Source organism: Bombina bombina, chromosome 1 (assembly GCF_027579735.1).
Source record: "Bombina bombina isolate aBomBom1 chromosome 1, aBomBom1.pri, whole genome shotgun sequence".
Classification (NCBI taxonomy): domain Eukaryota; kingdom Metazoa; phylum Chordata; class Amphibia; order Anura; family Bombinatoridae; genus Bombina; species Bombina bombina.
In genome coordinates, this window is record NC_069499.1 from 68,989,992 (window position 1) to 69,005,822 (window position 15,831).

At 41.7% G+C, this 15,831-nt stretch overlaps 1 protein-coding gene across 3 annotated transcripts in view; it reads right to left on the reverse strand.

The window, feature by feature from the left end:
- Positions 1–15,831, reverse strand: part of PPP2R5C (protein phosphatase 2 regulatory subunit B'gamma) — a 488,552-nt gene that overhangs the window by 294,789 nt on the left and 177,932 nt on the right. For all 3 annotated transcript variants that reach the window (XM_053697445.1, XM_053697446.1, XM_053697447.1), the window contains 2 exons: positions 1,646–1,738; positions 1,427–1,557 (listed from right to left, as the gene is read on the reverse strand). In XM_053697445.1, coding sequence (XP_053553420.1) covers positions 1,427–1,557; positions 1,646–1,738 — 224 coding nt within the window. The remainder of the gene's footprint in view (positions 1–1,426; positions 1,558–1,645; positions 1,739–15,831) is intronic.

Here is a 15,831-nt window from a genome sequence, read left to right on the forward strand (position 1 = left end):
GACTCTGCCTATGCTTTGGGAAAGCCCCTAAAGAATAAGGTGTCTAAAACAGTGCCTGCCGATATAAATATATCAAAATACCCAGAATAAATGATTCCTCAAGGCTAAATAAGTGTTAATATCAATCGATTTAGCCCAAAAAATGTCTACAGTCTAAATAAGCCCTTGTGAAGCCCTTATTTACAATCGTAATAAACATGGCTTACCGGATCCCATAGGGAAAATGACAGCTTCCAGCATTACATCGTCTTGTTAGAATGTGTCATACCTCAAGCAGCAAAGGACTGCAAACTGTTCCCCCAACTGAAGTTAATGCTCTCAACAGTCCTGTGTGGAACAGCCATGGATTTTAGTTACGGTTGCTAAAATCATTTTCCTCATACAAACAGAATTCTTCATCTCTTTTCTGTTTCTGAGTAAATAGTACGTACCAGCACTATTTGAAAATAACAAACTCTTGATTGAATAATGAAAAACTACAGTTAAACACTAAAAAACTCTAAGCCATCTCCGTGGAGATGTTGCCTGTACAACGGCAAAGAGAATGACTGGGGTAGGCGGAGCCTAGGAGGGATCATGTGACCAGCTTTGCTGGGCTCTTTGCCATTTCCTGTTGGGGAAGAGAATATCCCACAAGTAAGGATGACGCCGTGGACCGGACACACCTATGTTGGAGAAATGTTTATTTCTTTTTTTGCACTGTAGGGATCCATTCTCAATCCTCCCACCTCCCTGATCCCTCCCAAGTAGCTCTTTAACTCTCCTCCCTCTCACAATTAGCAGCCATAAAGCTGTTTGCCAGTACCCGCTTTATAGAAATTGTATTATTTTTTTAAATTTATTAATAAAAATATTTTCTGCAGTGTAGGGATTCCCCCTCCCGAAGTATCATCCACAGAATCTCCCTTCCCCAGTTATTACCCTTTTCTGTAGCATATGGAACCCTCCCTCAGAAACTCCTTTTTCTCCCCCGTCTAATTTGAGTGTTGGATGTAGATACTATGTCAACACAGTAAGCTGGGCAAAACCAAACTTTCATGATTCAAAGTGCAATTTTAAAAACAAACTTTCCAGTTTACTTTTATGATCAAATTTGCTTTTTGTTCCTTCAATATCCTTTGTTAAAAAGTAAAAATGTTTGTTGCAAAGTTATATTATTGCAAAGACTGCTGCCAAAGAACCGTGCACGCTTTAGAATGCTTATTAACCTACCAAGGTTTACTCTTCATCAAAGTATACCAAGAAAAGAAAGCATTTTTGTTTTAAATTGCATGCTCTATCTGAATCATTTAATTTTGACCTTAGTGCCCCTTTAACCCAACGTATAATCATAAACAAGACAGTACATTGACTCCATAGAGCTCACTTACTTTGTGTCAAGTATATCAGGATTTTAAGGATGCTTAAACAAAATGAAAAAACATACCTATAAAATATATTATTGATCTGTTTTCTTATGTAAGCTCTCAGTCCTAAGAATTTCCCATAGATTCTGTGGAGGGTTGTTTTCAGAAAGTCTCTTTCCCTTGGATCTTCACTGTCAAAGAGTTCCAAAAGCTGCAAACAAGAAATTATTGGTTTAGATTCAGCTTATAATTAAAGATAATTCTGTGCAAAACAAAACAAAAAAATGTGTTTAACTTACCAGCAGAACAAATTTTTGATCAATATATTTCTTTGCTACGTTAGGTTGGAAATCTGGAGATTCCAGGAACCGCAGGAAAAACTCATAAACAAGCTATATGAGGGGAAAATACAAGTAAACAAAAAAATAATATATTTTTCTACCTTTACATTAGAATACAAATTGTTTAGCTTGTTAAATGAAACACGGTTAAAACTACATACTAGCGCTGCAGAATCTATTGGCACTATAAAAATAACTGAAATAATAATAATAATACATCTGTACACCCAAAAATTAACATACTGACTCAGGTTTTAGTGGGGTGTATGCTTTGTGCTTGCTTTAGATTAGGTGGAAGCTCATGGAAATGTTTAGCATGGGCACAATTTCCTAGATTCCTGTTTTAGCTGATATTAGTTCACTTATGGCTAAACCTAGAGCCTACTCGAAGAGATGGAGGAGAAAGAAGATCAACCAGGAACATGACTGAGAAGAACTAGCATAAGACAGCAAAACCTGTACAGAGCCACAAACAGCTATAAAAATGTAGAAAATGACTCTTCAATTTGAAGGTGTATATCACTTTAAATGTAAGGCCCCAAATGGAGAGCCGCTGTATTATCCGAACACACCCAAAAACAACATAACTTGATAAATGAGACAGCGCTAAAAAAACAGAATTTATGCTTACCTAATAAATTACTTTCTCCAACGGTGTGTCCGGTCCACGGCGTCATCCATTACTTGTGGGATATTCTCCTCCCCCACAGGGAAAGGCAAGGAGAGCACACAGCAAGAGCTGTCCATATAGTCCCTCCCAGGCTCCGCCCCCCCAGTCATTCGACCGACGGTTAGGAGAAAAAAGGAGAAACTATAGGGTGCCGTGGTGACTGTAGTGTATAGAGAAAGAAATTTTTCAAACCTGATTAAAAAAACCAGGGCAAAGAGCCCAGCAAAGCTGGTCACATGATCCCTCCTAGGCTCCGCCTTCCCCAGTCATTCGACCGACGTAAAGGAGGAATATTTGCATAGGAGAAATCATATGATACCGTGGTGACTGTAGTTAGAGAAATTAAATCATCAGACCTGATTAAAAAACCAGGGCGGGCCGTGGACCGGACACACCGTTGGAGAAAGTAATTTATCAGGTAAGCATAAATTCTGTTTTCTCCAAATTTGGTGTGTCCAGTCCACGGCGTCATCCATTACTTGTGGGAACCAATACCAAAGCTTTAGGACACGGATGAAGGGAGGGAGCAAATCAGGTTACCTAAACAGAAGGCACCACGGCTTGCAAAACCTTTCTTGATAGAAGAATAAAAAACTACAACTAAACACCACAAACTCCTCACCATCCCAGAGGAGATGCTACTTGTTCAGAGCGGCAAGGAGAATGACTGGGGGGGCGGAGCCTGGGAGGGACTATATGGACAGCTCTTGCTGTGTGCTCTCCTTGCCTTTCCCTGTGGGGGAGGAGAATATCCCACAGGTAATGGATGACGGCGTGGACCGGACACACCAATGTTGGAGAAACAGAATTTATGCTTACCTGATAAATTACTTTCTCCAACGGTGTGTCCGGTCCACGGCGTCATCCATTACTTGTGGGATATTCTCCTCCCCTACAGGGAAAGGCAAGGAGAGCACACAGCAAGAGCTGTCCATATAGCTCCCCCTCTGGCTCCGCCCCCCAGTCATTCGACCGACGGTTAGGAGAAAAAGGAGAAACTATAGGGTGCCGTGGTGACTGTAGTGTATAAAGAAAAAGAAAAACATTTCAAACCTGATTAAAAAACCAGGGCGGGCCGTGGACCGGACACACCGTTGGAGAAAGTAATTTATCAGGTAAGCATAAATTCTGTTTTCTCCAACATTGGTGTGTCGGGTCCACGGCGTCATCCATTACTTGTGGGAACCAATACCAAAGCTTTAGGACACGGATGAAGGGAGGGAGCAAATCAGGTTACCTAAACGGAAGGCACCACGGCTTGCAAAACCTTTCTCCCAAAAACAGCCTCCGAAGAAGCAAAAATATCAAATTTGTCAAATTTGGCAAAAGTGTGCAGAGAAGACCAAGTCGCTGCCTTACATATCTGATTAACAGAAGCCTCGTTCTTGAAGGCCCATGTGGAAGCCACAGCCCTAGTGGAGTGAGCTGTGATTCGTCCGGCAGTCTCATAAGCCAATCGGATAATGCTTTTCAGCCAGAAAGAAAGAGAGGTAGCAATAGTTTTTTGTCCTCTCCTCTTACCAGAGTAAACGACAAACAAGGATGAGGTTTGTCTAAAATTCTTTGTTGCTTCTAAATAGAACTTTAAAGCACGGACTACATCTAAATTGTGTAACAAACGTTCCTTCTTTGAAACTGGATTCGGGCACAGAGAAGGAACAACTATTTCCTGGTTAATATTCTTGTTGGAAACAACTTTTGGAAGAAAACCAGGCTTGGTACGCAAAATAACCTTATCTGAATGGAACACCAGATAGGGTGGATCACACTGCAAAGCAGATAATTCAGAAACTCTTCTAGCAGAAGAAATAGCAACCAAAAACAGAACTTTCCAAGATAGCAACTTGATATCTATGGAATGTAAGGGTTCAAACGGAACCCCCTGAAGAACTGAAAGAACTAAATTTAGACTCCAAGGAGGAGTCAAGGGTCTGTAAACAGGTTTGATTCTGACCAAAGCCTGTACAAAAGCTTGTACCTCTGGCACAGCTGCCAGTCGTTTGTATAACAAGACAGATAAAGCAGAAATCTGTCCTTTTAGAGAACTCGCTGACAATCCCTTATCCAAACCTTCTTGGAGAAAGGAGAGGATCTTAGGAATTTTAATCTTACTCCAGGAGAATCCCTTGGATTCACACCAACAGATATATCTTTTCCATATTTTATGGTAAATCTTTCTAGACACAGGTTTTCTGGCTTGGACCAGAGTATCTATCACTGAATCTGAAAACCCACGCTTGGATAAAATCAAACGTTCAATTTCCAAGCAGTCAGCTGCAGAGAAACTAGATTTGGATGTTCGAATGGACCTTGTACTAGAAGATCCTGTCTCAAAGGTAGCTTCCATGGTGGAGCCGATGACATATTCACCAGGTCTGCATACCAAGTCCTGCGCGGCCACGCAGGAGCTATCAGAATCACCGAGGCCTTCTCCTGTTTGATCCTGGCTACAAGCCTGGGAAGGAGAGGGAACGGTGGAAACGCATAAGCTAGGTTGAACGACCAAGGCGCCACTAATGCATCCACTAGAGTGGCCTTGGGATCCCTGGATCTGGACCCGTAGCAAGGAACCTTGAAGTTCTGACGAGACGCCATCAGATCCATGTCTGGAATGCCCCATAATTGAGTCAACTGGGCAAACACCTCCGGGTGGAGTTCCCACTCCCCCGGATAGAAAATCTGACGACTCAGATAATTCGCCTCCCAGTTGTCTACTCCTGGGATGTGGATTGCAGATAGGTGGCAGGAGTGATCCTCCGCCAATTTGATGATCTTGGATACCTCTCTCATCGCCAAGGAACTCCTTGTTCCTCCCTGATGGTTGATGTAAGCTACAGTCGTCATGTTATCCGACTGGAATCTTATGTATCCGGCCTTCGCTAGATGAGGCCAAGCCCGGAGGGCATTGAATATCGCTCTCAGTTCCAGGATGTTGATCGGGAGAAGAGACTCTTCCCGAGACCATAAACCCTGAGTTTTCAGGGAATCCCAGACAGCGCCCCAGCCTGATAGACTGGCGTCGGTAGTGACAATGACCCACTTTGGTCTGCAGAAACTCATTCCCTGAGACAGGTGATCCGGTCTACTGGAGCATGCACAGTTGTAATGGTCTTAGATGAATTCGAGCAAAAGGAACTATGTCCATTGCTGCAACCATCAAACCTACTACTTCCATGCACTGAGCTATGGAAGGCTGCAGAATAGAGAGAAGAACTTGACAAGCGTTTAGAAGCTTTGACTTTCTGACTTCTGTCAGGAAGATCTTCATTTCAAAAGAATCTATTATTGTTCCCAAAAAGGGAAATCTTGTCGACGGAGACAGGGAACTCTTTTCTACGTTCACCTTCCACCCGTGAGATCTGAGAAAGGCTAGAACAATGTCTGTATGAGCCTTTGCCTTGGAAAGAGACGACGCTTGAATTAGAATGTCGTCCAGATAAGGTGACACTGCAATGCCCCTTGGTCTTAGAACCGCTAGAAGGGACCCGAGCACCTTTGTGAAAATTCTGGGAGCAGTGGCTAGTCCGAATGGGAGAGCCACGAACTGATAATGTTTGTCCAGAAAGGCGAACCTTAGGAACTGATGATGATCTTTGTGGATAGGAATATGTAGATACGCATCCTTTAAATACACGGTAGTCATATATTGACCCTCCTGGATTGTAGGTAAAATTGTTCGAATGGTTTCCATTTTGAACGATGGAACTCTGAGAAATTTGTTTAGAATTTTTAAATCCAGAATTGGTCTGAAAGTTCCCTCTTTTTTGGGAGCTACAAACAGATTTGAGTAAAAACCCCTGACCTTGTTCCACAGTTGGAACTGGGTGTATCACTCCCATCTTTAACAGGTCTTCTACACAATGAAACAATGCCTGTCTACTTATTTGGTTTGAAGATAAGTGAGAAATGTGGAACCTTCCCCTTGGGGGTAGTTCCTTGAATTCTAGAAGATAACCCTGAGAGACTATTTCTAGTGTCCAGGGATCCTGAACATCTCTTGCCCAAGCCTGAGCAAAGAGAGAGAGTCTGCCCCCTACTAGATCCGGTCCCGGATCGGGGGCTACCCCTTCATGCTGTCTTGGTAGCAGCAGCAGGCTTCTTGGCCTGTTTACCCTTATTCCAGCCTTGCATTGGTTTTCAAGCTGGTATAGTCTGGGAAGCGTTACCCTCTTGTCTAGAGGCTGCCGAGTTAGAAGCCGGTCTGTTCCTGAATTGCGAAAGGAATGAAAATTGGACTTATTCTTATCCTTGAAAGGCCTATCCTGTGGGAGGGCATGGCCCTTTCCCCCAGTGATGTCTGAAATAATTTCTTTCAATTCTGGCCCAAAAGGGTCTTACCTTTGAAAGGGATATTAAGCAATTTTGTCTTGGAAGATACATCCTCCGACCAAGACTTTAGCCAGAGCGCTCTGCGCGACAAAATTGCAAACCCTGAATTTTTCGCCGTTAATCTCGCTAACTGCAAAGCGGACGTCTAAAATAAAGGAATTAGCTAACTTAAGTGCGTGAATTCTGTCCATGACTTCCTCATACGGAGTCTCCCTACTGAGCGACTTTTCCAGTTCCTCGAACCAGAACCACGCCGCTGTAGTGACAGGAATAATGCACAAAATAGGTTGAAGGAGGTAACCTTGCTGTACAAAAAACATAATTTATGTAAGAACTTACCTGATAAATTCATTTCTTTCATATTAGCAAGAGTCCATGAGCTAGTGACGTATGGGATATACATTCCTACCAGGAGGGGCAAAGTTTCCCAAACCTCAAAATGCCTATAGATACACCTCTCACCACACCCACAATTCAGTTTAACGAATAGCCAAGAAGTGGGGTGATAAAAAAGTGCGACAGCATATAAAATAAGGAATTGGAATAATTGTGCTTTATACAAAATCATAACCACCACAAAAAAAGGGCGGGCCTCATGGACTCTTGCTAATATGAAAGAAATGAATTTATCAGGTAAGTTCTTACATAAATTATGTTTTCTTTCATGTAATTAGCAAGAGTCCATGAGCTAATGACGTATGGGATAATGATTACCCAAGATGTGGATCTTTCCACACAAGAGTCACTAGAGAGGGAGGGATAAAAAATAAAGACAGCCAATTCCTGCTGAAAATAATCCACACCCAAAATAAAGTTTAATGAAAAACATAAGCAGAAGATTCAAACTGAAACCGCTGCCTGAAGTACTTTTCTACCAAAAACTGCTTCAGAAGAAGAAAATATATCAAAATGGTAGAATTTAGTAAAAGTATGCAAAAAGGACCAAGTTGCTGCTTTGCAAATCTGATCAACCGAAGCTTCATTCCTAAACGCCCAGGAAGTAGAAACTGACCTAGTAGAATGAGCTGTAATCCTCTGAGGCGGAGTTTAACCCGACTCAACATAGGCAAGATGAATTAAAGATTTCAACCAAGATGCCAAAGAAATGGCAGAAGCTTTCTGGCCTTTTCTAATACCGGAAAAAATAACAAATAGACTAGAAGTCTTTCGGAAAGACTTAGTAGCTTCAACATAATATTTTAAAGCTCTAACAACATCCAAAGAATGCAACGATTTCTCCTTAGAATTCTTAGGATTAGGACATAATGAAGGAACCACAATTTCTCTACTAATGTTGTTGGAATTCACAACTTTAGGTAAAAATTCAAAAGAAGTTCGCAACACCGCCTTATCCTGATGAAAAATCAGAAAAGGAGACTCACAAGAAAGAGCAGATAATTCAGAAACTCTTCTGGCAGAAGAGATGGCCAAAAGGAACAAAACTTTCCAAGAAAGTAATTTAAATGTCCAATGAATGCATAGGTTCAAACGGAGGAGCTTGACGAGCTCCCAGAACCAAATTCAAACTCCAAGGAGGAGAAATTGACTTAATGACAGGTTTTATACGAACCAAAGCTTGTACAAAACAATGAATATCAGGAAGAATAGCAATCTTTCTGTGAAAAAGAACAGAAAGAGCAGAGATTTGACCTTTCAAGGAACTTGCGGACAAACCCTTATCTAAACCATCCTGAAGAAACTGTAAAATTCTCGGTATTCTAAAAGAATGCCAAGAAAAATGATGAGAAAGACACCAAGAAATATAAGTCTTCCAGACTCTATAATATATCTCTCTAGATACAGATTTACGAGCCTGTAACATAGTATTAATCACAGAGTCAGAGAAACCTCTTTGACCAAGAATCAAGCGTTCAATCTCCATACCTTTAAATTTAAGGATTTCAGATCCTGATGGAAAAAAGGACCTTGTGACAGAAGGTCTGGTCTTAACGGAAGAGTCCACGGTTGGCAAGAGGCCATCCGGACAAGATCCGCATACCAAAACCTGTGAGGCCATGCCGGAGCTACCAGCAGAACAAACGAGCATTCCTTCAGAATCTTGGAGATTACTCTTGGAAGAAGAACTAGAGGCGGAAAGATATAAGCAGGATGATACTTCCAAGGAAGTGATAATGCATCCACTGCCTCCGCCTGAGGATCCCGGGATCTGGACAGATACCTGGGAAGTTTCTTGTTTAGATGAGACGCCATCAGATCTATTTCTGGAAGTTCCCACATTTGAACAATCTGAAGAAATACCTCTGGGTGAAGAGACCATTCGCCCGGATGCAACGTTTGGCGACTGAGATAATCCGCTCCCCAATTGTCTATACCTGGGATATGAACCGCAGAGATTAGACAGGAGCTGGATTCCGCCCAAACCAAAATTCGAGATACTTCTTTCATAGCCAGAGGACTGTGAGTCCCTCCTTGATGATTGATGTATGCCACAGTTGTGACATTGTCTGTCTGAAAACAAATGAACTATTCTATCTTCAGAAGAGGCCAAAACTGAAGAGCTCTGAAAATTGCACGGAGTTCCAAAATATTGATCGGTAATCTCACCTCCTGAGATTCCCAAACTCCTTGTGCCGTCAGAGATCCCCACACAGCTCCCCAACCTGTGAGACTTGCATCTGTTGAAATTACAGTCCAGGTCGGAAGCACAAAAGAAGCCCCCTGAATTAAACGATGGTGATCTGTCCACCACGTTAGAGAGTGTCGAACAATCGGTTTTAAAGATATTAATTGAGATATCTTTGTGTAATCCTTGCACCATTGATTCAGCATACAGAGCTGAAGAGGTCTCATGTGAAAACGAGCAAAGGGGATCGCGTCCGATGCAGCAGTCATAAGACCTAGAATTTCCATGCATAAGGCTACCGAAGGGAATGATTGTTACTGAAGGTTTCGACAAGCTGAAATCAATTTTAGACGTCTCTTGTCTGTTAAAGACAGAGTCATGGACACTGAATCTATCTGGAAACCCAGAAAAGTTACCCTTGTCTGAGGAATCAATGAACTTTTTGGTAAATTGATCCTCCAACCATGATCTTGAAGAAACAACACAAGTCGATTCGTATGAGATTCTGCTAAATGTAAAGACTGAGCAAGTACCAAGATATCGTCCAAATAAGGAAATACCACAATACCCTGTTCTCTGATTACAGACAGAAGGGCACCGAGAACCTTTGTAAACATTCTTGGAGCTGTAGCTAGGCCAAACGGCAGGGCCACAAACTGGTAATGCTTGTCCAGAAAAGAGAATCTCAGGAACTGATAATGATCTGGATGAATCGGAATATGCAGATATGCATCCTGTAAATCTATTGTGGACATATAATGCCCTTGCTGAACAAAAGGCAAGATAGTCCTTACAGTTACCATTTTGAACGTTGGTATCCTTACATAACGATTCAATATTTTTAGATCCAGAACTGGTCTGAAGGAATTCTCCTTCTTTGGTACAATGAAGAGATTTGAATAAAACCCCATCCCCTGTTCCGGAACTGGAACTGGCATAATTACTCCAGCCAACTCTAGATCTGAAACACAATTCAGAAATGCTTGAGCTTTCACTGGATTTACTGGGACACGGGAAAGAAAAAATCTCTTTGCAGGAGGTCTCATCTTGAAACCAATTCTGTAGCCTTCTGAAACAATGTTTTGAATCCAAAGATTGTGAACAGAATTGATCCAAATTTCTTTGAAAAAACGTAACCTGCCCCCTACCAGCTGAGCTGGAATGAGGGCCGCACCTTCATGTGGACTTAGAAGCAGGCTTTGCCTTTCTAGCAGGTTTGGATTTATTCCAGACCGGAGATGGTTTCCAAACTGAAACTGCTCCTGAGGATGAAGGATTAGGCTTTTGTTCTTTGTTGAAGCGAAAGGAACGAAAACGATTATTAGCCCTGTTTTTACCCTTAGATTTTTTATCCTGTGGTAAAAAAGTTCCTTTCCCACCAGTAACAGTTGAGATAATAGAATCCAACTGAGAACCAAATAATTTGTTACCCTGGAAAGAAATGGAAAGTAGAGTTGATTTAGAAGCCATATCAGCATTCCAAGTCTTAAGCCATAAAGCTCTTCTAGCTAAAATAGCTAGAGACATAAACCTGACATCAACTCTGATAATATCAAAAATTGCATCACAGATAAAATTATTAGCATGCTGAAGAAGAATAATAATATCATGAGAATCATGATCTGTTACTTGTTACGCTAAAGTTTCCAACCAAAAAGTTGAAGCTGCAGCAACATCAGCCAATGATATAGCAGGTCTAAGAAGATTACCTGAACACAGATAAGCTTTTCTTAGAAAGGATTCAATTTTCCTATCTAAAGGATCCTTAAACGAAGTACCATCTGACGTAGGAATAGTAGTACGTTTAGCAAGGGTAGAAATAGCCCCATCAACTTTAGGGATTTTGTCCCAAAATTCTAATCTGTCAGACGGCACAGGCTATAATTGCTTAAAACGTTTAGGAGTAAATGAATTACCCAATTTATCCCATTCTTTGGAAATTACTGCAGAAATAGCATTAGGAACAGGAAAATCTTCTGGAATAACCACAGGAGATTTAAATACCTTATCTAAACGTTTAGAATTAGTATCAAGAGGACCAGAATCCTCTATTTCTAAAGCAATTAGTACTTCTTTAAGTAAAGAACGAATAAATTCCATTTTAAATAAATATGAAGATTTATCAGCATCAATCTCTGAGACAGAATCCTCTGAACCAGAAGAGTCATCAGAATCAGAATGATGATGTTCATTTAAAAATTCATCTGTAGGGAGAGAAGTTTTAAAATATTTTTTACGTTTACTAGAAGGAGAAATAACAGACATAGCCTTCTTTATGGATTCAGAAACAAAATCTCTTATGTTATCAGGAACATTCTGCACCTTAGATGTTGAAGGAACTGCAACAGGCAATGGTACTTTACTAAAGGAAATATTATCTGCATTAACAAGTTTGTCATGACAATTAATACAAACAACAGCCGGAGGAATAGCTACCAAAAGTTTACAGCAGATACACTTAGCTTTGGTAGATCCAGCACTAGACAGCGATTTTCCTGTAGTATCTTCTGACTCAGATGCAACGTGAGACATCTTGCAATATGTAAGAGAAAAAACAACATATAAAGCAAAATTGATCAAATTCCTTAAATGACAGTTTCAGGAATGGGAAAAAATGCCAAAGAACAAGCTTTTGGCAACCAGAAGCAATGAAAAAATGAGACTGAAATAATGTGGAGACAAAAGCGACGCCCATATTTTTTTTGCGCCAAATCAGACGCCCACATTATTTGGCGCCTAAATGCTTTTGGCGCCAAAAAAAAAAGACGCCACATCCGGAACGCCGACATTTTTGGCGCAAAATAACGTCAAAAAAATGACGCAACTTCCGGTGACACGTATGACGCCGGAAACGGAAAATAATTTTTTGCGCCAAAAAAGTCCGCGCCAAGAATGACGCAATAAAATGAAGCATTTTCAGCCCCCGCGAGCCTAACAGCCCACAGGGAAAAAAAGAGTCAAATTTTTGAAGGTAAGAAAAAATTGATTAATTCAAGTGCATTATTCCAAATATGAAACTGACTGTCTGAAAAATAAGGAATGTTGAACATTCTGAGTCAAGGCAAATAAATGTTTGAATACATATATTTAAAACTTTATAAACAAAGTGCCCAACCATAGCTTAAAGTGTCACAGAAAATAAGATTTACTTACCCCAGGACACTCATCTACATGTTTGTAGAAAGCCAAACCAGTACTGAAACGAGAATCAGCAGAGGTAATGGTATATATAAGAGTATATCGTCGATCTGAAAAGGGAGGTAAGAGATGAATCTCTACGACCGATAACAGAGAACCTATGAAATAGACCCCGTAGAAGGAGATCACTGCATTCAAATAGGCAATACTCTCCTCACATCCCTCTGACATTCACTGCACGCTGAGAGGAAAACCGGGCTCCAACTTGCTGCGGAGCGCATATCAACGTAGAATCTAGCACAAACTTACTTCACCACCTCCATCGGAGGCAAAGTTTGTAAAACTGAATTGTGGGTGTGGTGAGGGGTGTATTTATAGGCATTTTGAGGTTTGGGAAACTTTGCCCCTCCTGGTAGGAATGTATATCCCATACGTCACTAGCTCATGGACTCTTGCTAATTACATGAAAGAAATCTTTTTAAGCAAACCCTCCAATTTTTTATCCATAGGATCTTTGAAAGCACAATTGTCCTCAATGGGAATGGTCGTGCGTTTGGCTAGTGTAGAAACCGCCCCCTCGACCTTAGGGACTGTTTGCCATATGTCCTTCCTGAGGTCGACCATAGGGAACAATTTCTTAAATATAGGAGGAGGGACAAAAGTTATGCCTGGTTTCTCCCACTCCTTATTCACTATGTCCGCCACCCTTTTAGGTATCGGAAAGGCATCAGGGTGCACCGGGACCTCTAGGAACTTGTCCATCTTGCACAAGTTTTCTGGGATGACCAGATTGTCACAATCATCCAGAGTAGATAGCATCTCTTTAAGTAATGCGCGGAGATGCTCTGATTTAAATTTAAATGTCACAACATCAGGTTCTGCCTGCTGAGAAATTCTTCCTGTATCAGAAATTTCTCCATCTGACAAACCCTCCCTCACTGCCACTTCAGACTGGTGTGAGGGTATGACAGAAAAATTATCATCAGCACCCTCCTGCTCTACAGTGTTTAAAACTGAGCAATCGCGCTTTCTCTGAAATGCTGGCATTTTGGATAAAATATTAGCTATGGAGTTACCCATTACTGCCGTCAATTGTTGCATAGTAACAAGCATTGGTGCGCTAGAAGTACTAGGGGTCGCCTGCGCGGGCATAACTGGTATAGACACAGAAGGAGAAGATGTAGAACTCTCTCTACTTCCTTCATCTGAGGAATCATCCTGGGCAACCTTACTATTTGTGACAATACTGTCCTTACTGTGTTTAGCTATGGCACAATCATCACATATATTTGATGGGGGAACCACATTGGCTTCCATACATACAGAACATGATCTATCTGAAGGTACAGACATGTTAAACAGGCTTAAACTGGTTAATAAAGTACAAAAACAGAATTTATGTTTACCTGATAAATTACTTTCTCCAACGGTGTGTCCGGTCCACGGCATCATCCTTACTTGTGGGATATTCTCTTCCCCAACAGGAAATGGCAAAGAGCCCAGCAAAGCTGGTCACATGATCCCTCCTAGGCTCCGCCTTCCCCAGTCATTCGACCGACGTAAAGGAGGAATATTTGCATAGGAGAAATCATATGATACCGTGGTGACTGTAGTTAGAGAAATTAAATCATCAGACCTGATTAAAAAAACCAGGGCGGGCCGTGGACCGGACACACCGTTGGAGAAAGTAATTTATCAGGTAAACATAAATTCTGTTTTCTCCAACATAGGTGTGTCCGGTCCACGGCGTCATCCTTACTTGTGGGAACCAATACCAAAGCTTTAGGACACGGATGAAGGGAGGGAGCAAATCAGGTCACCTAGATGGAAGGCACCACGGCTTGCAAAACCTTTCTCCCAAAAATAGCCTCAGAAGAAGCAAAAGTATCGAATTTGTAAAATTTAGTAAAAGTGTGCAGTGAAGACCAAGTCGCTGCCTTACATATCTGATCAACAGAAGCCTCGTTCTTGAAGGCCCATGTGGAAGCCACAGCCCTAGTGGAATGAGCTGCGATTCTTTCAGGAGGCTGCCGTCCGGCAGTCTCGTAAGCCAATCTGATGATGCTTTTAAGCCAAAAAGAGAGAGAGGTAGAAGTTGCTTTTTGACCTCTCCTTTTACCAGAATAAACAACAAACAAGGAAGATGTTTGTCTAAAATCCTTTGTAGCATCTAAATAGAATTTTAGAGCACGAACTACATCCAAATTGTGCAACAAACGTTCCTTCTTTGAAACTGGATTCGGACACAAAGAAGGCACGACTATCTCCTGGTTAATGTTTTTGTTAGAAACAACTTTCGGAAGAAAACCAGGTTTAGTATGCAAAACCACCTTATCTGCATGGAACACCAGATAAGGGGGAGAACACTGCAGAGCAGATAATTCTGAAACTCTTCTAGCAGAAGAAATTGCAACCAAAAACAAAACTTTCCAAGATAATAACTTAATATCAACGGAATGTAAGGGTTCAAACGGAACCCCCTGAAGAACTGAAAGAACTAAATTGAGACTCCAAGGAGGAGTCAAAGGTTTGTAAACAGGCTTGATTCTAACCAGAGCCTGAACAAAGGCTTGAACATCTGGCACAGCTGCCAGCTTTTTGTGAAGTAACACAGACAAGGCAGAAATCTGTCCCTTCAAAGAACTTGCAGATAATCCTTTCTCCAAACCTTCTTGAAGAAAGGATAGAATCTTAGGAATTTTTATCTTGTCCCAAGGGAATCCTTTAGATTCACACCAACAGATATATTTTTTCCATATTTTGTGGTAGATTTTTCTAGTTACAGGCTTTCTGGCCTGAACAAGAGTATCAATGACAGAATCTGAGAACCCTCGCTTTGATAAGATCAAGCGTTCAATCTCCAAGCAGACAGTTGGAGTGAGACCAGATTCGGATGTTCGAACGGACCTTGAACAAGAAGGTCTCGTCTCAAAGGTAGCTTCCATGGTGGAGCCGATGACATATTCACCAGGTCTGCATACCAAGTCCTGCGTGGCCATGCAGGAGCTATCAAGATCACCGATGCCCTCTCCTGATTGATCCTGGCTACCAGCCTGGGGATGAGAGGAAACGGCGGGAATACATAAGCTAGTTTGAAGGTCCAAGGTGCTACTAGTGCATCTACTAGAGTCGCCTTGGGATCCCTGGATCTCGATCCGTAGCAAGGAACCTTGAAGTTCTGACGAGAGGCCATCAGATCCATGTCTGGAATGCCCCACAATTGAGTAATTTGGGCAAAGATTTCCGGATGGAGTTCCCACTCCCCCGGATGAAATGTCTGACGACTCAGAAAATCCGCTTCCCAATTTTCTACTCCTGGGATGTGGATTGCCGACAAGTGGCAGGAGTGAGTCTCCGCCCATTGAATGATTTTGGTCACTTCTTCCATCGCCAGGGAACTCCTTGTTCCCCCCTGATGGTTGA